At 36.7% G+C, this 23,984-nt stretch overlaps 1 protein-coding gene across 1 annotated transcript; it reads left to right on the plus strand.

The window, feature by feature from the left end:
• Positions 1 to 2,094: 2,094 nt before the first annotated feature.
• Positions 2,095 to 9,252, plus strand: LOC109207785 (WAT1-related protein At5g64700-like). Its single transcript, XM_019370777.1, has 7 exons — positions 2,095 to 2,594; positions 2,727 to 2,789; positions 6,919 to 7,035; positions 7,143 to 7,368; positions 7,470 to 7,628; positions 8,165 to 8,316; positions 8,466 to 9,252. The coding sequence occupies exons 1-7, from the start codon at positions 2,395 to 2,397 to the stop codon at positions 8,743 to 8,745; spliced, it is 1,197 nt and encodes a 398-aa protein (XP_019226322.1). The 5' UTR covers positions 2,095 to 2,394; the 3' UTR covers positions 8,746 to 9,252.
• Positions 9,253 to 23,984: the final 14,732 nt, after the last annotated feature.

Raw genomic sequence — 23,984 nt, forward strand, 5'->3', positions numbered from 1 at the left:
ACTCATTTAATCTTTCTTGAGAATTGTTGGTCTTACCGTTGACGTAATATTACAGGAACTATTAATATTATTTTATGAAAAATATAAGCATTTGAAAAGAATCAAGTCTTTTTATTTGATTCAATATGTCGATTAAAAAACTTCATTCTGTTGAGGCAATATTATAGGAACTGTTAATTTATAAAAAATATAAGCATTTGAAAAAAAAATCAAGTCTTTTTATTTGATTGAATATGTCGATTAAAGTATTATTTTCTGCTTGTACTAGTTTCCTTAACATTTTTAATTTAAAAATAAGTCTAAACCATCAATATTAGAATTACTATTATATTTTAAGGAATATTCAAAGTTAATGCAGTAATTTTTTCTAAAATTATCGTCATCTAATGATCTCAAATTTTTACCACTAAAATTTTGAACAGTTGTACTTTTAGATTCTTGGAGAAGAAAGTAAGAAAGAGATAAGAGAGAAAGTATATAATCTTATGAGAGAAGGAAAAAAAAGATTGCGACTTGAATAAATAAGGAAGAAAGTGTAAATACTTACAACATTTCATACAAAATTATCTTTTCTTTTCTGTGAATAACATTACTTTCTACTAAAAATACTCAATATTTTTTCTTTTTTTTTTTTATTAAAAAAACTATAAATATATTATTGCTGAAAAATGGGCGCCTAAATTTGGCGGCCTAAAGCAAATGCCTTACTTGCTTCACCATAGAGCCGGATCCATGCATATGTACGCACTACATCTACATGTATATTGACTGAAGTTTATATTTATTTGCCTGAAGGTGACACTTTAGTATATATGCCGTGTTTACACCAAATGGATATCAATTTATTATAGTAAAATGATTTGATGAAGTGAGAAAATACACCAACTAATTATAATTAAGTAAAATAAGTCTATATATAAATACATGTTATGCTTCTATTTGTTTTGGTGTTAGAATCCAATGTGCATAACGAAAGAGATATCTTCCATCGGTGCAAATACTGTGATGAACAAATCGTCTAAAAATAGAAACCAGCCAAATCCTGGAGAGGAAGCTTACGTCCCCGATTCGCATATGCAGTTTGTTAGGGACTAACAAATGTCACTTGGTTACAAAGGATTTGAGTTCTAATAATATACAGATTCTTTGTATATTTTATCAGGTTACCAATGTATACTTATCACAAATTATTTATAATAATATTATACATAACTTACTTCCTTCGGTCCACTTAAATTGTTTTTTGGCCTTTTTCTTATGTTCCACAATATTTGATTTTTTCAGATCTCAAGAAGGAATTATTTTTTTTTTCAAAGTTGCCCTTAGAGTAAAGAGCCTAGGAGTTTGTTATATTTTCAATGAACAAATTAAGCTTAATATTGTCATTTATATTGTTAATTAATACTAAAAAGGTGAATTTCTTGATATGTGTGAAATATTTTAAAAAAATCAATAGAACTAACTATGGTATATATAGACAGGCATGCAGACCAACAACGGTTGTGGTGGAGTGGTAAGTACTCATTCATCTTTAACCAGAGGTCTCGGGTTCGAACCCATGGGTATGGAGTCGCCTTTGTTAGGGAGCGCTTTACCCCTAATGGGGACTTCCCGGCGCGAATCCGGATTTAGTCGGGCCCCAATGTAAATACCGGACACCGGCTGGAAAACCAAAAAAAAAAAAAAAGGACAGGCATGCAGTTGGCTAAACCACCCCCCCCCCCCCCCTCCGCCCCCCTTCTTTATAAGACATTAATTACGTTTGGTGTTTAGAATTGTGTCTCATTTGTGAATATAACTTCTACCAGAATTCTGTTTCACATCTTTGCTGTCTATCTGCATAAAAGAAACGTATCCAACTCTGGTTGGGAGTACAAACTGGACACATGCAATGGTAAAAGTAGAGAACGTAAAGGACTCTTTATTGGAGTGTCAACTGTTATTCCTATTATTATTCATTTGGAAAGGCAATAGTAATTAAAATTGGTTAATTTGACTTGCACAGCACGTGGCTACGAATAAAATGCATATATATCAGTAACTATAAAATCATTTCCGAGATTTTCCCTATCAATTCTCATTTATCCACCAAGTAAAAAGAGAGAGAGAACCAATTAAAACGTAGTTAATTAATTATACTCAATCGTATGTATATAGGATTCTCACAAAAAGAACCAACTCGACATTCAAGTCGTAGCTGAGATCCAGGAGATCACTCTCCTATTATTTCTTCACTTTAGTTATTAACTGTTCCTTTAATTCCCCATGTCAAGAAGAAACATGGGGAGCAAAAAAAGAGACCATACCAAAGATTGTGAATTTTTTCTCTCTTTCTCTGTATATATATACGCAGATTTTGTCTACAAGAAGGAATAGAGAGAATTAAAGAAGGAAATGAAGATGGAGGAGATAAAGAAAAGGTTAAAGAGATCAAATGTATTGATAGGAATGTTAACAGTTCAAGCAATAGCAACTGGATTACAACTTCTTTCAAAGGTGATATTAAGTAAAGGGACCTTTGTTTTCGCACTCATGGCTTACCGTCATGTCGTCGCCACTCTTTGTATCGCACCTTTTGCTTTTATTTGGGAAAGGTTATCTTTATCATCCTTTTTCTTTCCTCTTTAAAATTAATGAGTACTTTCAGTACAGTTAATGCCATTTTTTTCTAATATATGTATCCTTTTTCTGATTACGTTTTTTCTTTGTGTGTTTTTATTTTGTAGAGATAGCTTGAAGAAAGTGACATGGTCCGTTTTTTTCTGGCTTTTCATGATCGCATTAACCGGGTAAGTCTTGTTTGTTTCAAAAAAGAATAAATTCTCGTATCAAGAATTTTAGTGTATAAGGCTTAACAAACCATGCATGGGAACTTGAGCCTTTTTATGATGGCAAAATGACAAATGGGTCGTTCTATTTCCTGCCACCTTTCATCACAATAGTTTTTTTCTGAATTTCTTTTTTATATTATGTTTCGCTTCTTCCGCTCCAATTTATGTAAATCTGTTTGATTGGGTACGGCGTTTAAAAAAAAAAAGACTTTTAGAATTTGTGGTTTTAAACAAGTCAAAAAGGAGTTCAGAGTATTTGTGTGATTATAAAAGTTTTTCATTACGGGTAGAATTGTAAGTTTAAGCTAAATTATTACCAAACTTAAAAAGGGATCATTCTTTTTAGAACAGACCAAAAGGGAAATAGGTTCACATAAACTGAAATAGGGGCGGGAGTAATAGTCTAATAGAGTGAGGGCATGTACGAGAAGGCAATCACGAAGTGTTAATACGAGTCACTTCAATAGTTCTAAGATAGTGGACTTGCTCATATAATCCTTTAACACTAGATCATTCTTTGTCGATTTGCACTTAGAGTACTTATGAAACATGCATTAAGACGTAGTCCTCTGTCGGTTAGTTCTATGGACATTCATGTTTTGTATTAAATCAACAAGTTTCTTGTGAATTAGTTGGGTTGATTTTCGGAAACACGTAGTATTTATTATATATTGTTGAAATTGACTGCCTATATGTTATTTCTATGACACCAACATTTATGTTTCAATCACCAAGTAAGTTAGTGTCATTTGTATGAATCCTCAATATCAATGCACGTCTTTTTAATTTTTATTTTCTCAATTTTAAATTATCTGTCGTGTTTTCGTTTTTATGCCCCTTAAGAAGATATTCTTCCGATCCATAATAAGTGACTTTTTTGCCTTTTGTTTTTGGTCCAAAATAAGTGTCCCTTTTACATAATCGAGAAGGAATAAACTTTATTCTTCCAAAATTTACCCTTATTTATCTATCCCAATGTGTAACGTTAACAATATGCAAATTTTTAGTAAGGATAATTTAGTCAAAAATACCTTTTTTCTCTAGGAGTTAGTATTTTTTTAAGGGGTGTGACAAAAGCCAAAAAATCACTTACTCCCTCCGGTCCATAATAAGTGACCAATTTGCCTTGGGCACACCCATTAAGGAAATACTACCGCCGTCTCATAATATGTGTCGTAATTCTCTTGTGCACGCCCCTTAAGAAAGAATAGTTTTTGACTACTTTACCCTTATTAAATATTTTCTCAATTTATGTGTCATCTCTATCAATGACATTATCCATATTTTTACTAAATATGAATGCAATTGATTATTAAGGGTAAAAAAGCAAAAATATAATCAATTTTGTCTTGAACTATTAAAATGACAAATAATTTGAGATAACTAATTTTAGTAACCACGACACTTATTATGAGACGGAGGAAGTACTAAATTCTAGACAAAAATAGTTAGTATGACTAAACTATCCTTAATTAAATATTGCAGCATAATTTAGTGTGAGAAGTGAAAGACTTTTTAGGGATACATACATAAGGGTAATTTTGAAAAAACAAATTGAATTTTTTCTTGATTATATAAATGGACACTTATTTTGGACCAAAATAAAAAGGCAAATTGGTCATTTATTATGGACCGGAGGGAGTGTTATGGACAGGAGGGAGTAATGATTAGGAGGTATTTTTGACTAACTTATCCTTAGTTACATGTGTTATTGGTATTTAAACAATCATAATATTACTCCATAATTAAGGTATTTGTAGTCTTCAAGAACAATTACTCCTCCCTCCAGTCCACAATAAGTGACCATTTTACTTTTTATTTTGCTCCAAAATAAGTGTCCATTTATATAATCAAGAAGGAATTAATTTTATTTTTCCAAAATTTGTCATTATTTACATATTTCAATGTGTCAAGGTAACAATTAATTAAGGTTAATTTAGTGATACATCTTTTTTTTTCTGTAGGAGTTTGTATTTTCTTAAAGCGTGTGCCAAAGGTAAGATGGTCACTTATTGTGGACTGGAGGGAGTACTAAAGATAAAATAGAAAAAAATAATTAAGTTTGTCTTGAACTTTTAAAATGACAAATAATTTGAGACAACTATTTCTAGAAATCACGACAGATAATTTGAGACGGAAGGAGTAACTTTTATATTTCATTTTCAAGTTTATTAGCCTTTATAATTTGAGACAACTATTTTTAGAAATCCCGGCATCTAAAAGATGGCCTGATTTGGACTAAATATGTAGATTAAATTAGCCCTTGAGATGTTAAAATAGTAAAAGTATTTGATATGTTATACTATATAGTCATACTAAAAGGAAAAGAAGTTTATTAGTGTTGCTTGGTAATTACACAGAATCAGATGAAGAAATTAAAACATGGTAAGAATTGGACAGGTCTTGTTCAGTCCATTTTGATCTAGGCCATCTCAGGACGGATGGTCTGTCTAACTCAACTCATTTTAATCCATCTAAATTCAGTCTACCTGGTCCATTTGACGCGCCTATTTATAGATATCCATTTCAAGAGACTTTCACTTTTCTAGCTGCTGTTTCGATAATTACCATATACATCTTGGTAGCTGTCAATGCAATGATGTCCTTTGGCTGTGCCCTCTGATATAAGGATCAATCATGCTTTGCATTAGATTCTTTGGGCCACAGATTAGCACTTACTATACAATTCGGCGTCTTTATGTGCACAATTTGGTGATTTTATGTCAGTAATCAATCAGAATGTTCAAAATAAACTGCATTAATGTGGAATCCTACCATGTCTATCTGTTTATGACTACAATCAATTAGAATGATTATAATGATCAAGAGCATTTAATTTAACAAACCCATGTCTAAATTCCCATGAAAAGCTGTGTTGATGCAACGTCACAACGAACGAGCATCTCCTCAAGTATTATCCTAACTTGATAACTTTCATATTTGGTAAAACCAACTGATGTAGGACTTGAGAAGCATAGCATTAGAGACATTTGGTTGCCACCATTTATGGCAAGGATTTGTAGCCAGTAACCTCAGGGGGATTTTTGATATTAATGACCATCTTTATGATTAGGTTAGGATTCAGGTAAGCATCATTTTAAGTCTCCAATTTGAACGATCAAAGCCTTCTTATTGCCTTTGGATAATCATTAAACTACCATAAGTGGTGTTAGCTAGCTTGCTTCGCTTCTCTCTAACATGATTGGTATTAGTCTTCCAAAAAGAAAAAAAGGTAATGAAAACAGGAACGAGAAAGCTATGTCCAGTCCTTTTAAAAATAAATAGGAGGAAACTTTAGGAAATTTCTCAACTGTTTCCTCTGCTACAAGATTATCTGAAGTTTTTTAAATAACCTAGCGTTTGGACATAGATTTGTTTGAAATTTGAAAAAATAAGTGTTTGAAGATGAGATGAAAAATGATTTTTGAAAGTTGAAATTGTGTTTGGATCGACATGTATTTTTCTTGAAAAGAATTTGAAGTTTTGTGAGTTAAAAAACTCCAAAAACTACTATCTAGAGCAGTTTTTGGGATTTGAAGATTTTGTTTTCAAAATCTGCCAAAAAAAGATTAAAATCTATAAATAAAACAGATATTGTAAGCAAAATTTGAAAAAAAAACTCCCAAATTTTATGGCCAAACTGGAAAGTTAATTGTCACATGTCATTATTAGTACACTTTGATTCAGATAGGGGATCCGTTCCTAGGTAGATTTAAACCTGCAAATTGATACCAATTAGTACCTTGTTGCCAAAGCTGGCAAGCTATTGTTATCCACAAGTTATTTGTTGGTACATAAATGTAACCAACTTATATTGCTCTAAAATATCCTTCCTAATTATAGTCAGTATTCCTTCTGTATTTTTTTTATTATTTTCTGGATGTTTCTTAGTTTGAAACACATTAATACCAAAATTCATTGCTGCCATATATTACTGAAACAACTCCATGTGATACTTAAGCATTGTAAAACTTACAATCTGCAAGTGTTTAATTTGCATGATTAATTAGTACTCCCTCCGTTCACTTTTAATTGTCCACTTTTGACTTTTGCATAGCTCTTTAATAAATTTATAGCAATGTAACAGGATCATTATGGCTATGGGACTTTTCTATTATGGCCTCCGAGACACGACTGCAACATATGCTACTAACTTCCTCAATCTAATTCCAATAGTAACCTTTATCTTCTCAACTGTGTTACGGTATGAAATTAATTGAAGTTCCACATCTATAGCATTCAGTTTAATTAGGGCATGGAATATTTCGAGCTCATTTATGTCTTTGTTAATATTTCTTCTGTTTGTTGAAGTGTTGAAAAGCTAAGACTGAAGACCAAGGCTGGTAAAGTTAAACTTATAGGTGCAATGTTGTGCTTGGCTGGAGCACTGACTATTACTCTCTACAAAGGCAAAGTGTTCTATATCAGTCATCACAACAAGCATGAAAATAGTTCCAAGGATCATACGAATATGATTCGTGGAACTATTTTCTTGATATGTAGCTGCATGTCTTATGGTTGTTGGTTCCTTATACAGGTAAAATATTAATAAGGCAATTTTGTTGAGATAAATTTAGCTCGAAATCTACGTATAGGACAGTATTTTATGATATTATCTCTTTTTAATTTATGTAACAGGCCAAGGTGTCTAAAGTGTTTCCCTACAAATATTCTTCAACATTTATTATATGCGTAATTGCAACTATCCAAAGCGTAATTGTTGGAGTATGCATTGATAGAAGAAAGGCCTCTTGGAAGCTGGGATTAAATTTGCAGCTACTTACCATCTTTTACTCAGTAAGTGTACTATCTACCCCTAACCTATCGTATTGCATTGTTTACCATAGGCATGAGGGTCACTTCAATTTGTGTTTAGCTATTAATATTTGTGCAGTAATTAGTATTTGACCAAGGTTTTAAAAAGTGTTTTTGAGTCTATTTTTTCCAAGATGAAACTTAAAAATAGCTTCTGCTTCTGCTTCTACTTTAATTTGGAGAGAAGTTAATTCTTTTCAGCTTTTGAAAGATACCTTCTGCTTCAACTCAAAAGCCACTTATTTTTCTCCTAAAAGTTTGGCCGAACGCCTCTACTCTCTAGAATAAGCACTTTTTTAAAGGGGAAAAAAAAATCACTTCTAACCTTCGGGAAGGTTGGCTAAACATGCTATAAATGTGTATATAACACATAGCAAAAATGCCCTTAGAATCTTGTGGTGGGTCTTAAACATGTCAATGTCATTCTTATAAGGGGTGTCAAATGGAAATGTTGGATTTAAAAACTTTTTTTTAAACATACTAAAATAGAGAAACTAATAGTTGCATGTAAAATGCAGGGAGCGTTAGCAACAGCAGCAACATTTTGCCTGATATCATGGGCAGTCACAAGAAGAGGACCAACGTACCCCTCTATGTTCAATCCTCTGTCTTTGATTTTTATAGCTATCACAGAAGCTGCCTTTCTTGGTGAAGAAATCAGTATCGGAAGGTAAAATTGTCATCTTTGATGTTCAACTTATGTGTTCTAATTCGCTAGTTAAAATTTTATTCAAGACTCAAACTTAATGTGAAAACTAAGCACTAGCTATTCTTGTTATGTTTAGTTGCCTATTTTCATTATATTCAGCATTTTTGCAGCTTGATTGGCATGTTTCTGATCATAGTGGGATTGTACTCGTTCCTGCGGGCAAAGAGCAAAGAGCTCACAGTACGAATTGAATCGGATGCAGTGGATGCTGAAGCATCACCACCTCAAAATGAAGGAATGCATTCTATAAATATGGAAATTCCAATTTTAGCACGCGAAAGTGCTAAAATTCAATCAATAGCAGTAGAAGTACCTACCCCTATTCAAACACAAGAAGAAAAGGAATCCAATGTGTCCAGCAAGATAAACAAATTAACAGAAAAGCACTAAAAATTAGTAGTAGTATTAAGTTTTAATTTAGGGGTCGTTTGGTTTGAATACGGCTTATGCCGGGATAAGTTATACTGGTATAAGTTATGCTGGAATTGTTTTTTATCCATTGTTTGGTATGTTGTATTAAATATGACAATTGCATAATCTGTAACAAGAGTGTATAAGTTATACCGGTTCTAATTACCCCACCCTCTATAAGGTATAAGTTATCCCGATGTTAATTTTAATTCTGGGATAACTTATACCTGATTTGCTAACCAAACGAAATATTAAGGTGGTGTTAAATTTTTATACCAGCACTATACCTTCTTATACCTTTTACCAAACGACCCTTAGTGGTGAATGATTTAATAGGAGTTGCTTTCAACGACATTTGGAGGAACTAGTTTTGCCACGGAATTCAGTACTCTTTGTCCCTTCGATACTTCAAGAGCCTCTAACCCTCAGGTGGTGTATACTGATGAATTAAAGCCAATATTCAATATACAGTGTCAACTTGATTCAGACTTGCGTCCTAGTGATGTAACATGTCAAACTCCTTTTATTTAATTTGTTGTAATAAGATTTTGTCAGACAACATTGCTATTGACATTGGTTAATTAATTAGTTATGTAAACATAGATATCATCTAATCACATACTAAATGATCGTGACTGGAGTTGACATTCATTAGTATGGTTTTATGTTGGTTGAATAATAGTAGTAGAATAAGTCAAAGATATTTTTAGTTTTTTTTTTTTTTTTTTTGATAAGATGAATAGATATTTTTAGTTATTATTTATTTGTTTGTTTACCTAATATCTAGGAGATTTGTTTTCTGTTACCTAGAGTCTAGTAATTAGTTACAATTGTTATGTTTATTTTTGCTGTAATTGCCTATAAAAGGCTGATGTTGTTGAATAAAGAGTGAATGAAGCCGCAGCTCATTCGACTAAAATATTTAAAAAAAAAAACCATTTTGCTTTTTCATTAGCATACACTTTCTTGTTTTTTCTACATTTTGAACTATGAGAAAAGCAAAAATTATTTTTTATCTATATTGTTGTAAGTAAATAAAACAGTAATCTTTCTGAAAAATAAAACAGAAAGTTAGCAGAAACAATTCTGAAAAATAATATTCGAACTTCAAAATAATTTTTGAAACGTTGAAAGAACAAATCGAGCCCACTGAATACACAGTGTGTCCTTAAGGAAATTATTCCCCTCAAGTACCCGAGGTTATGGAATATATCCTCCCAGGATAGAACGATTTAACTCACCGGAGTGTTGGTACCAAAAACGCCGATGATCAGCGAACCACTCGATGGCAGCAAAACACACTGGAATTTTAGTGCAGAAGAAGAAGAAGATAATAAGAAAATTTCGTAAGTAAATATTCTGGTATTTGAAGGTCTATTTATAGCCAACTTGGTGATGTTTCTGAAGAGGTTTGCAACCTTTCAGAATAGTCATGACTGTTGGAACAGGTGTGACCCTCTAAAGAGGTTTGCAACCTTTCAGAACAGTCATGGTTGTTGGAACAGGTGTGACCCTCTGAAGAGGTTTGCAACTTTTCAGAATAGTCATGGATGTTGGAACAGGTGTGACACTATTTCAGAACAGCCATGGCTGTTGGAAATTTTTGCGGGAAATTTAAAACGAATTTAAATTAATCCGGGAAAGAAAAACGGGCTAGACCGGACCGGGTCGCGGGTCGTCCCTCCATTTCTTTTCCCACCATTTTCCATTCACACCTCTTTTGTTATTATTTATTAAATAACAAACCCAACAATCCCCCACAAAAATGGGGAATGGCTATAAACTTAAAGGAATGCACGGACGTGTGTGTGTTTTACAAACAAGAATTGATTGCATCTGGATAAGTAAGTTTCCCTTTGAACTTTCCGTAGTGAACTTATATCGGATATACTCGGTCAATCGGTAGATTTGATATCTTTGAACCGTCGAGCTTTGTTGTATACCTGAACAACATAAGTCACACAATCAATCCTTAACCATCTATGGTTCTCACGGTTGTGTTCGTTTCATCCATGAACACCGCCTGGTTTCATGAGTGCTTAGAGAATGTGCCTTTACTTTCAGTCTCCTTGAAGTGGCTTACACTTCACACTCACATAGGTGATTCCTAAACGTGTAATCCTAAAGACACACTATCTGGTCATATCCTGCCAGACTTAGCAAATCATTAAAATGCTTTAAGCTTTATTGACTCATCAAAAAAGCCTTAATGCTTTACCTCGTTTTTGAACATTGTCTTCATTACGAGAATGGGTTGAGTTAGTTGACAATATTGAACCGTCATTCATAACTTTGTTTGATCTCTTTGAACCTAGCTCTTGGGATCTCCAGTCTGCTAGGTAGAGTTACCGCCATGATGACTTGTCCTAGGCCTTTAACCCCATTCCCTTTGATGATCTTTCAACTGCCTCTCTAGATAGGCCTTTTGTAAGTGGATCTGACACGTTATCTCTTGACTTTACGTAGTCAATTGTGATATCACCACTAGAGAGTAGACGTCTAACGGTATTGTGTCTCCGTCGGGTATGACGAGATTTTCCGTTATACATAACGCTTCCTGCCCTACCTATTGCCGCTTGACTATCACAATGTATACATATAGGTGCCAAAGGTTTGGGCCAAAATGGAATATCTTTCAAGAAATTCCGGAGCCATTCAGCTTCCTCACCGGCCTTATCTAAAGCTATGAATTCAGATTCCATTGTAGAACGGGCGATGCACGTTTGTTTGGATGATTTCCAAGATACTGCTCCACCCCCAATTGTGAAAACATATCCACTCGTGGATTTAACTTCAGATGATCCGGTGATCCAATTTGCATCACTATATCCCTCGATCACGGAAGGATATTTGTTATAATGCAAAGCATAATTTTGGGTATGTTTCAGATATCCCAAAACTCGTTTCATTACCATCCAATGTATTAGATTGGGATTACTTGTAAACCGACTCAGTTTGCTAATAGCACATGCTATATCTGGTCGCGTACAATTCATGATATACATCAAACTTTCCAATACTCTTGCATAGTCCAGTTGTAAGTCACTTTCACCTTCATTCATTTGAAGTGCATAACTCACGTCAATTGGAGTCTTGGAAATTTTGAAATCCAAATACTTGAACTTGTCAAGTGCCTTTTCAATGTAGTGAGATTGTGATAATGCTAGACCTTGTGAAGTCTTGCGAATTCTGATTCCTAAGATCACATCAGCAACTCCTAAGTCTTTCATGTCGAATTTACTAGCCAACATGGGCTTTGTAGCATTTATATCTGCCATACTTTTGCTTATTATCAACATGTCATCAACATATAAACAAACAATGACTTCATGACCTGGAGTATTTTTAATGTAAACACATTTATCATACTCGTTGATTTTAAATCCATTTGCTAACATTGTTTGGTCAAATTTTGTATGCCATTGTTTGGGTGCTTGTTTAAGTCCATAAAGCGACTTAACAAGTTTGCACACTTTCTTTTCTTTACCAGGAAACCACAAAACCCTCAGGTTGTTCCATGTAAATTTATTACTCCAATTCTCCATTTAAGAAAGCTATTTTAACATCCATTTGATGGATTTCAAGACCATACACGGCCGCTAGTGCCACTAACACCCTAATAGATGTTATCCTTGTTACTGACGAGTAAGTCTCAAAGTAATCAAGACCTTCCTTTTGTCTATTACCTTTGACAACAAGTCTTGCCTTATATTTGTCAATAGTGCCACCAGCTTTAATTTTTCGTTTAAAGATCCATTTCGAACCTAAAGGCTTATTTCCTGGAGGAAGATCAACCAATTCCCATGTATGGTTATCCAAAATTGATTGAATCTCACTATTGACTGCCTCTTTCCAAAATGCTGAATCAGAAGACGGCATAGCTGCTTTAAAAGTTTGAGGCTCATTTTCAAGCAAGAATGTCACAAAATCTGGTCCAAAGGAAGTAGGTGTTCTTTGACGTTTGCTATGCCTTGGATCTTCTATACTTGGAGTATTTTCTTTTGGTTCTTCCCGAGGTCGTTTAGGTCTTTCACCTAACGACTCGCATTCAGTTTTATACGGATAGATGCTTTCAAAGAATTCAGCATCATCTGATTCCATTACCGTATTAACATGAATCTCGGGATTATCGAATTTATGAACCAAAAACCGACATGATTTACCGTTTGTAGCATATCCAATGAAAACAGAATCTACTATTTTTGGTCCGATTTTAACCCTTTTAGGTAAAGGAACTTGTACCTTTGCTAGACACCCCCACACTTTGCAATATTTCACGTTGGGTTTTCTTCCTTTCCATTTTTCATATGGAATAGATTGCGTTTTGCTGTGGGTACTCTGTTGAGTATTCGGTTAGCTGTAAGGAGAGCTTCCCCCCTACAAACTCTACGGTAATTAGAACTTATTAATAAAGAATTCATCATTTTCTTTAATGTCCGTTTTTTCCTTTCCGCAATTCCGTTGGATTGAGCTGTGTAAGGTGCAGTAGTTTGATGGATAATTCCATATTCCGAACATATTTCTGCAAACAGAGATTCATATTCTCCACCTCTATCACTTCTAATCATTTTGATCTTTTTATTCAATTGATTCTCCACTTCATTCTTGTATTGCTTAAATGTTTCAATTGCTTCATCCTTACTATTAAGCAAATAAACATAACAATATCTAGTGTAATCGTCAATAAAAGTAATAAAATACTTTTTTTCCACCTCGAGATGGTGTCGACTTCATATCGCAAATGTCAGTATGAATTAAGTCTAAAGGATTTAAATTCCTTTCAACAGACTTATAAGGATGTTTTACAAACTTAGATTCAACACATATTTGACATTTGGATTTATTACACTCGAATTTAGGCAATACTTCTAAATTAATTAACTTCCGCAAGGTTTTATAATTGACATGTCCTAAACGAATATGCCATAAATCATTTGACTCCAATAAATAAGAAGAAGCTGAAATTTTATTCATACTGTCAACAACCATTACATTGAGTTTGAAAAGGCCCTCCGTGAGGTAGCCTTTTCCAACATACATTTCGTTCTTGCTTACAACAACTTTATCAGAAACAAATACACATTTGAATCCATTCTTTACAAGTAAAGAAGTAGAAACTAAATTCTTCCTAATAGTAGGAACATGAAGAACGTTGTTGAGCGTTAACACCTTGCCGGAAGTCATCTTCAGGAATATCTTCCCATAACCTTCAATCTTGGCTGTTGCATTATTTCCCATGGAAATTTCTTCTTCCGGACCAGCAGTAGAGTAAGTCGCAAATGCTTCTTTGACAGCACAAACATGTCGAGTGGCTCCAGAGTCAATCCACCACTCCTTCGGATTTCCAACTAAATTGCATTCCGAAAGCAATGCGCAAAGATCATCAATCTCATTATTCTTCTCCACTATGTTGGCTTGTCCCTTCTTCTTATCCTTTTTCGAGAGACGACAATCTGGGCTTTTGTGACCGACTTTTCCACAATTGTAGCAGCTACCCTTGAATTTCTTTTTGTTCTGCTCCTTGTTTGTCCAGAAGACCTCTTCCTCTTCTTACTTTTTGGAGCAGTCGGTTCAACGATATTAGCTCCCATGATCTTGAATTTCCACGAGACTTCTTCTCGGCTGTTTTGTTGTCTTCCTCGATCTTTAGACGTATCACAAGATCTTCCAACTTCATTTCTTTGCGTTTGTGCTTCAGATAGTTCTTGAAATCTCTCCACGAAGGAGGCAATTTTTCAATCACAGCAGCTACTTGAAATGCTTCATTCACGACCATACCTTCAGCTATAAGGTCGTGAAAAATAAGTTGAAGCTCCTGAACTTGGGTTCCCACAGTTTTGATGTCTATCATTATATAGTCTAGAAACTTGACAACCACGAACTTCTTCAAGCATGCATCTTCTGTCTTGTACTTCTTCTCAAGTGCGTCCCATAATTCATTCGAAGTATTCATTGCATTGTACACATTGTACAAGTCATCTTCTAAAGCACTTAAGATATAGCCTTTGCAAAGAAAATCTGCCTGCTTCCATGCCTCAACAACCATGAACTTTTCATTATCCGGCATGTCCGCAGCAGGCACTGAAGGCTCTTCACTAGTGAATTTCTGCATACCAAGTGTGGTAAGCCAGAAGAACACCCTTTACTGCCATCCTTTGAAGTTGGTTCCAGAAAATTTCCCCGGTTTCTCAGCCGGAGGAACAGCAGTGCGGCTTGACGAGGCTATCATCGTTGCACCAACAGTCGCAGAAGGATTTTCATTTTCATTTGCCATTTCTTACTGTCAACAACAGAAGAAATCAATTCATGGCAAAACCAAAACAGTAAATAATACTGTAATCAATAAACAGTACGTAATAAAAACAACTAAGGTTTTTATATACTGTTTTACAGAAAAAACGATGAAGTTTGTATGTTCTTCAAATCGTTTTCTGAATTTCAATACCCTGATGAAGTTTTTATATCTTCAAATCAGAATAGTAAAATTCAAGAATACAGAATATAATAAATATAATTTCCTTAAGATTGATTTTTAGTTGTATTGCTGTAAGTAAATAAAACAGTAATCTTTCTGAAAAATAAAACAGAAAGTTAGTAGAAACAATTCTGAAAAATAATATTCGAACTTCAAAATAATTTTTGAAACGTTGAAGGAACAAATCGAGCCCACTGAATACACAGTGTGTCCTTAAGGAAATTATTCCCCTCAAGTACCCGAGGTTATGGAATATATCCTCCCAGGATTGAACGATTTAACTCACCGGAGGGTTGGTACCAAAAACGCCGATGATCAGCGAACCACTCGATGGCAGCAAAACACACTGGAATTTTAGTGCAGAATAAGAAGAAGATAATCAGAAAATTTCGTAAGTAAATATTCTGGGATTTGAAGGTCTATTTATAGCCAATTTGGTGATGTTTCTGAAGAGGTTTGCAACCTTTCAGAATAGTCATGACTGTTGGAACAGGTGTGACCCTCTGAAGAGGTTTGCAACTTTTCAGAATAGTCATGGCTGTTGGAACAGGTGTGACACTGTTTCAGAACAACCATGGCTGTTGGAAATTTTTGCGGGAAATTTAAAACGAATTTAAATTAATCCGGAAAAATAAAACGGGCTAGACCGGACCGGGTCGCGGGTCATCCCTCCATTTCTTTTCCCACCATTTTCCATTCACACCTCTTTTGTTATTATTTATTAAATAACAAACCCAACAAAAATTTCATAGACATTGTCAAACTATTTTCCACTTAATAAGTGTCCTACCCTTTTAGCTAATATGGAATGATAGAAGCCTAGTGAGAAATAGGGTCCGAAACCAAAATGTGGCTCTTTTTGACTCAAACTACACAAATAGGTGTTAAAAAAAGAGTGACTTTTTTATATATAACGCCACAATACCTGGCGCTATATATTAACAGTAACTGGACCGTTAAGTATAGCGCCAGGTATTGTGGCGCTATACAGTAAAAGCTGACACTGTCAGGTATAGCGCCATAATACCTGGCGCTATACTCTTTTTTTTTTCTGGTCCCACCAATAATTTCTGAGTGAAATAATTCAAAAGCGTATAGTGCCAACTAGTTTGGCGCTATATATATATATATATAAAAACTTCCCGGCTAGCCATTTCCTATATAAAGAGGTTAGAATCATATACAAATTCATTCAAAAAAAATTTAACTCTTGTTGAAACGTCTATTGTTGTTAAATTCTCCAGCAGTTTTTCATTATGTCTGAAGAGCGTAGGATAAGAGTTTTATTATATTGGGGGGTGAGGTTGTGATGGAGAATAACTCTGTGGGCTACAGTTTACCTGCTAAGTGTCATGTTAAATTGCCACTTACAATGGAGTACGATACATTGATATCGTTGTTATGCAAAAAAAATGAGTGTGAGGAAACGTTCAGTGATACTTAAAGTAACCGGAAGATATCCGTATTCCGTCACTCCGCAAGGGGTTGCTTTTTACTCGGAGTTTAACATCGACGATGATGAAACTTTGAGTGATTTTATGAGGACTCCTGACGAATGTCGGGAATTTCTTGTAATCACAATATTGGAGATGTACGTGAAGGTCGAAGACGTTCCAAAAAAACGAGGTTGTGCGTAGTAGAGATAACCCCCAGTCATCGGGTGGTTATTCTGGAACAGTTTTTGCCGGACAGGTTCCGGATGAAAGAGTTTTCTTTGATTTAAACTTATCGCCGCCGGTGAATGAGCAGCGAGAAAATAATTTATACCCCGCTTTCCATAACTCACAAGACGAGTGGTAAACTTCAATTTTCATTTGTGTTAATTATGTATATTTTTATTGTATTGAATTTGTATTAACACTCATATATTTAATAGGGGGTACCGGCCGGATATGAATTTTACAAGTGGCCCATCCAGTAGTCATCACCTAATTGAAAACGTCCATCATGGAATTTCATCACATTACGACTTGTAAGTGAAGTGATATAGGCATATAAAAATCATTTATTAATTCAGTAGCTTATATTTTTGTTGGTTGTGCAGTGAAAACGAGCAAGTTGAACTCACTCAATTGCCCGAAAATGATGTATTACATCAGGATCTGGCAGATGCACAGAGTGAGGAACAGAACACTGATTACGATAACAATGCGGATGAATCCGGAGATGAGACACCCTTTCCTCGTGAGGATGGTGATGCAGAGGATGAGGAGGAAGGACCTGATTTGAAGAGAGCCCCCCCCCCCCCTAGACGAAGAGTGTATGAGTCTGAAGTGCCGTTTCATTCAAGAGAGATTCCTTACATTGATAACTTGCCAACCGTGCCGGATGTGGAAGCTTTCACAAGGGATTTTGATGAAATCCGGACAGCAATGTAGGATGAGTCTAGACCAACGGTGCTTGCAAAGGGGATGCTTTTTCCTGATAAAGCGCGCCTAAGCAGGGCTTGTAAAATGCACAACGTAAAAGAGTGTCATGAGATGCAGGTATGGGAGTCAACTCCGACGGTATACAAGGTTATTTGCCGCAGGTGGTTTTGGCCATGTAATTGGATGTTGCGTGCGACCAAGAAGAAGACAGGTATGTGGAAAGTGGGTAAATACATTCCCACTCACACATGCGAAATGGACACATTCAACGGGAATCACTTCAACTTGGATATTGACTTGATTTCTCTTGTTCTTATTCCACACATCGAACAGTCCATAAGGTTTAAAATCAAAGAGTGCATTACAGCAGTCCACCAGGAACATGGCCATACCATTACTAAAAGAAAGGCATTTCTCGGGCGCAAACGAGTGTTTGAAATAGTCTATGGTAACTGGGATAAGTCATTTGCAGATCTGCCTAGGTACATGGCTGCACTGCAGCATTTTAACCCCGGGACGGCTGTTGAATGGAAGCTTGAGCGGAGTGCAGGTAAACCAGAATATATATTCAATTACGTGTTCTGGGCGTTTAAACCAGCAATTGATGTTTTTTCGCATTGTCGCCCCGTAATATCCATAGACGGCACTCATGTCTATGGAAAGTACGATATCAAGCTGTTAATAGCCGTGGCAGTAGATGCTAATGGACAGATATTTCCTCTAGCTTTTGCTATTTGTGCCAATGAAAGCCAAGAGACGTGGACGCTGTTTTTGAACCATATGAAAGAGCACGTTGTGAAACAGCGTTCCGGTATCTGTCTAATATTTGATCGGCACGGTGGTATCTTAAGTTCTGTGGAGAACTTGCCTGCATGGCAAGAACGTTATGCCTACCATCATTACTGTGTTAGGCACCTTAAAGCCAATTTCCAGAAGGCATATCCCAATAAGGATCTGCATGATTTGATGGGGATGGCAGCAACAGACCACCAACAACATAAATTCCGGAGGCACATGGAATATATCAGGCAAGAAGACGAGGCAGCCTATCGTTGGTTAATGCGACATGACCCTGAAAAGTGGACTTTGCATGCGGATGGTGGCAGACGATGGGGAACTCTGACTACAAATGTGTCAGAGTCTTTCAACGGGTTATTGAAGTCGGCAAGAGGATTGCCTGTCACAGCCATGGTGCGGATGTCGTTCAAGCAAATGGCGGAGAGGTTCGTTGAAAGGTCTGCGGCTGCAACGTCATTGATGGAAAGGGGTTTTGAATTTATGCCAGTGCCGATGAAGAGATTTGAGAAATACAGACGGCGAGCACATTGGCATTCATTTTTGCAGTATGATAACGAAAGAAATGTTTTTGAAGTTCGCTCCGCTATCCATCAAAATCGGGGTAATAATGTGCATACTGTAAATGAATCGGCAAGGTTATGCTCTTGTGGAAAATGGTCCATCTACCACATGCCTTGCTCACATGCCATCAAGTGCTTTCAACAAGTTGGTTTAGGTGCAACCAACTATGTTGATCGACAATATACTATTTCCAAGTACCTAAACACATATAGTGGTCAGTTGCAGCCACTGGGTGCTGAGCATTATTGGCCTCCTGAACCATTTAAAATGGTGTGTAACAAGTCCTATTTGCGTAAAATACAGGTGCAGAAGAGAACGCATATACGGAACCAAATGGATGTTAGTGATACAGTTTATGCGCGAAAATGTGGTATATGCTCGCAAACAGGACACGACCGTAGAAAATGTCCTTTGGGTGGCAACAGTAATCAAGCTCGGGGTGGGTGTTCTTCTAGAGTACCTAACTACCCATGAGTTGATGTTGTAATAATTAGTTGTTATGTCTATGTTGCAAGATTTATGAAATAAAATTATGCTTGTTAATTATGATTTGTACTAGGAATATTTAAATGTAACACAAATTTCCATTTAGTCTGTGTGTTGTCTTGTCGAACTGAAAAAGCTGACCAGCTGACATAAAGTAGTCTTGTCAACATCATGATATTTAATACGCAAAATATAGCGCCATTATACCTGGAGTTATGTGTGTGTTGTATTTTCGAACTGAAAAAGCTGACCAGCTGACATAAAGTAGTCTTGTCATCATCATGATATTTAACACGCAAAATATAGCGCCATTATACCTGGCGTTATGTGTGTGTTGTCTTGTCGAACTAAAACAGCTAAAATATAACGCCATTATACCTGACGTTATGTGTGTGTTGTATTTTCGAACTGAAAAAGCTGACCAGCTGACATAAAGTAGTCTTGTCAACATCATGATATTTAACACGCAAAATATAGCGCCATTATACCCGGGGTTATGTGTGTGTTGTCTTTTCGAACTGAAAAAGCTGACCAGCTGACATAAAGTAATCTTGTCAACATCATGATATTTAACACGCAAAATACAACGCCATTATACCTGGCGTTATTTGTGTGTTGTCTCGCCTATAAATAACGGGGGCTCATTGTAGTTATTTTGTGTGCTCAAAAATTACTAAAAGCAAATATTTCATTAAAAGTAAGCTTTTTTTTTTACTAAAAGCAAATATTTAATTAAATGGCTCAACCTCTTCGTCCACCAAAGTGCTACTGTGGAAAAACATGCATGATGCAAAATTGTTGGGACGGTGGTGAAGTTGGACGCCGCTACTGGTGTTGTATGAACCAGTTTTACAAGGTTCCCGGCGAACCTATGTGTGAGTTTGAGGAATGGGTTGATGAACCATGTTACCAGGAGTGCTACAGATCACAACTGCAGTATCTGCATGATGCGTTATGGACAGAACGGGAACAACGAATGGAAAGCAATAGAATTATTGCAGAAATGAGGGAAAAATTGAAGGAGGTGGGAGAAGAAAAATGGAAAGCACAATGCAATTGTCAAGCACAAAAGGATCGTAAACAAAAATATAAACGGGAACTTGCGGAGGTGAAGGCGAAACTGAAAGAGGTAGAAGAAGAAAAAGAACAACTGACAGAACGATTTAAGTTGGAGCGGAGAATGTATGTGTTTAGTGTATTTTTTATATTTCATGTATTTTCATTATGTTTGCCTGCTAAGTTTGCCTGCTATATATTGGCATGTATGTGTTTAGTGTGTATTTTCATTATGTTTGCCTGCTATGTTGGAATGTTTTCCTTGTTTGGTGTAGTAAATTTTATTTTAGTTGAAGTGGAAGTTAAGTTTAAGTGCTTGAGTTGTTATATGAAACTATCAAACGAATGGAGAAGTAAAAAAAGTAATGGGCATTTTCGATTAAATATTATTGTTAATGTATACAAAAATATTATTTACACCGAATAAAAATAGAAAGGAAGGCCGAATCAATGTGTCCCGCATCCGGTGTGTCTCAATGCAGCCACTGGCCTGAGGCGCATCCCTTCCCGCCCGGGTACGCTATCAGGATCATCATCATCAAGTCGTCTCTTTATAATCGGATGCGGCGCAGGATGACATGTATCGGTGGTGCTGTCAGGTCCAGTAGAGGCCTACATAATAATATAAAACTTAGTATAGAAAATTACATAACAATTCACAACAATTTATGTTTTCTTACCATCATCGTGTCTGGATCCTGAATGTAGTCATCTGTCGCAGCATCGCATGAAGCCTTACAAAGGAAATTAATAAAGTTAAAGAAAATAAATAAGTTACAGTTCTGGAAATTCAAATTCAATACTAATAAAATCATACATGCGCATGTGATGTGGAGCCATAACTCAGTCGGCGCCCACTATAAAAATCTCGGGTCAGTCGATCGCCATCAGTGGTAGACGGGCCTGGGAAGTATCTACCCCAATCCACTCCTTGAATATCCGAGCCCGTAATCAATAATTGACCCGATGGGGTCACCTGCGATGGCACTGGAGTGTGATAAATTCCAAGGCTGTAAGACGGCATGTCCGTATCATGCATGCCACCTGCCATATCAGCAGCAACATCATCAGCAGGAGCCTCAAAGCCCCCTTGCTGGGGACCACCTGCCATATCAGCAGCAACATCATCAGCAAGAGCCTCAAAGCCCCCTTGTTGGGGACTACCTCCTCTCCGCCCACGACCAGCTCGTCGGCCACCACCAGCTCGTCGGATACCACGACCTCGCTGGTACATGGATGGGTCAATATAATCAGCCTCGTGTGCCAAACGTTGATCCGATCGTGCTCGCTGCAGTGTCTGGGCAGACACATCCATGAATCGACGACTATACTCCTCCATGACCACAGGATCGTGGACATAACTCTGCATCTGCTGCCCCATAGATAGACGGTATGCAATCCAATCGCCTGCACAAAGTAATAAATATAAACTACGTATTTGGCACTAAATTACAGGTATATAATTAATAATAATAGAAAACATACCAGGGCCTCGTGTCTCCCGGCGTATGGGACGTACCGACCGTGTGGCCGATGAACTAGGTTCCCGATAAAAAGTCGGGAAACAGTGCGGTACCATGCCATATAACGTGCAATAGGAAAGTGCTGCGGAGGTGGGGTCAATTCCCCTCGCCTGTCCCAAATACCCAATTGCGCGTGAAGCCATGCCATAAATGTATCGTCGGCCCTGGACCGATCATCCCTCTCATAATGTAGAGCATGCCATGCAGGCGGAGTCGGTATAGGCTGTGGCAGGCCAAACTGATGAAATACCCGCTCTGAGGCATGATGCTTGACAATATCGAGGCATGTGAGCGGGACAGAAGCCCTCCAAATATGTCTGCCAAACGTGCAATACGCTGGCAGGGTACCTATCACCTCATCGCTGTACGGCGTCCAGATGAACTATCAAATAAGAACACAAACCGTTAGTATGCCCGACACTAAGTTAAACAATAACTAGCAAGTTTAGTTAGATATTCACCTGTGCGTCCTCCAGCAAATCCAACACATCTCTGCAGAGGGGGAGATTATGATGGGCATCAGACTCTCGTGCAAGTCTACGATGCATAACCCACCTATGTGCTAGAGGGAGATGTGGAATTTCTACATTAGCCGGTAGCTGTGGTAGAGGTGGCCGAAACTGCAAAAATCGCTCCCAGACCCAAATCTAACAGACAAAGTTGACGTAAAGTATAAGATTAACTATAGCTACATAGAATTGTAACTAATGGACATATTATTTGAATATGTTTTCACCTGTAGAAGCGGCAGAAAGCCACAAACGTCTCTCTGTGTGCCCATGCAAGCCCGGCACATCTGCCTGTACAAAAATGAGATGACAGCACCACCCCAGCTGTAGCTGGCTGTATCCTCGAACCGGGTAATATGATGCAGAAAACGAAGGCTCACTAGGTTCCCCGAAGTGTTCGGGAACAAGACCCCCCCCCCCAGACAGAAGGAGCAACAACAGCCTCGTATATCGCTGTACATCCACTTTCGCTGACTCGTCGGTGATAGTATCGTGGATCTGCACCAGGTGGTCTCTAATGGGGACTAACTATATACGACTGGCCCCAGATGCTACCTCCTCGCCCGCCGGCATGAAACCCGTGAGCATGTGCAGCATATCCCAATATGCCTGCCGCGAATAATATCTCATCGCCGCAGGAAGTAAAACTGGCAAGCCATCAGCGGAAAGGCCATATAAAATCTCAGCGTCCTGGAGTGTGATGGTGGCCTCGCCGATGGGCAGATGGAAAGTGTGCGTCTCCGGTCGCCATCGCTCAATCATGGCCGTGATCAAAGCATAGTCGAGCTGCATCCGGCCAATGCTAATAATCCTATATAAGCCCATCTCCTACAGGTAATGGACCACACGAAGATGTAGAACGCGAGGAGGACTCAAAAACTCCCACAATAGATCCACTCTCCTAGCCCAAAAAGTTTGCGTAAGCAACTGTCCGTCCCATATATACTCGGATCTATGCTGGGGCTGTAGGACTAATAGATCCGACGTCTGAGGGCCGGGATGTATAATCGCATCCATGTCGTCAACTGAAAATTCATATTTTTTTAATAACTTAATTGTAAAAATTATATACATATATATATATATATATATATATATATATATATTTTGAGGCCCAGTGGCACCAAACTATCATTAATAATTATAATAACTTAATTGTATAAATTATATATATATATACCTATGGGTTTCGGGCTCGATATTTTGAGGCCCAGTGGCACCAAACTATCATTAATAATTATGTATTTTTTTTATAAATTTAAATTCATATTTTTTAATAACTTAATTGTATAAATTATATATATATACCTATGGGTTTCGGGCTCGATATTTTGAGGCCCAATGGCACCAAACTATCATTAATAATTATGTATTTTTTTTATAATTTAAATTCATATTTTTTAATAACTTAATTGTATATATGTGTGTGTGTGTATATATA

The sequence above is a fragment of the Nicotiana attenuata genome, unplaced genomic scaffold, assembly GCF_001879085.1.
Source record: "Nicotiana attenuata strain UT unplaced genomic scaffold, NIATTr2, whole genome shotgun sequence".
Classification (NCBI taxonomy): domain Eukaryota; kingdom Viridiplantae; phylum Streptophyta; class Magnoliopsida; order Solanales; family Solanaceae; genus Nicotiana; species Nicotiana attenuata.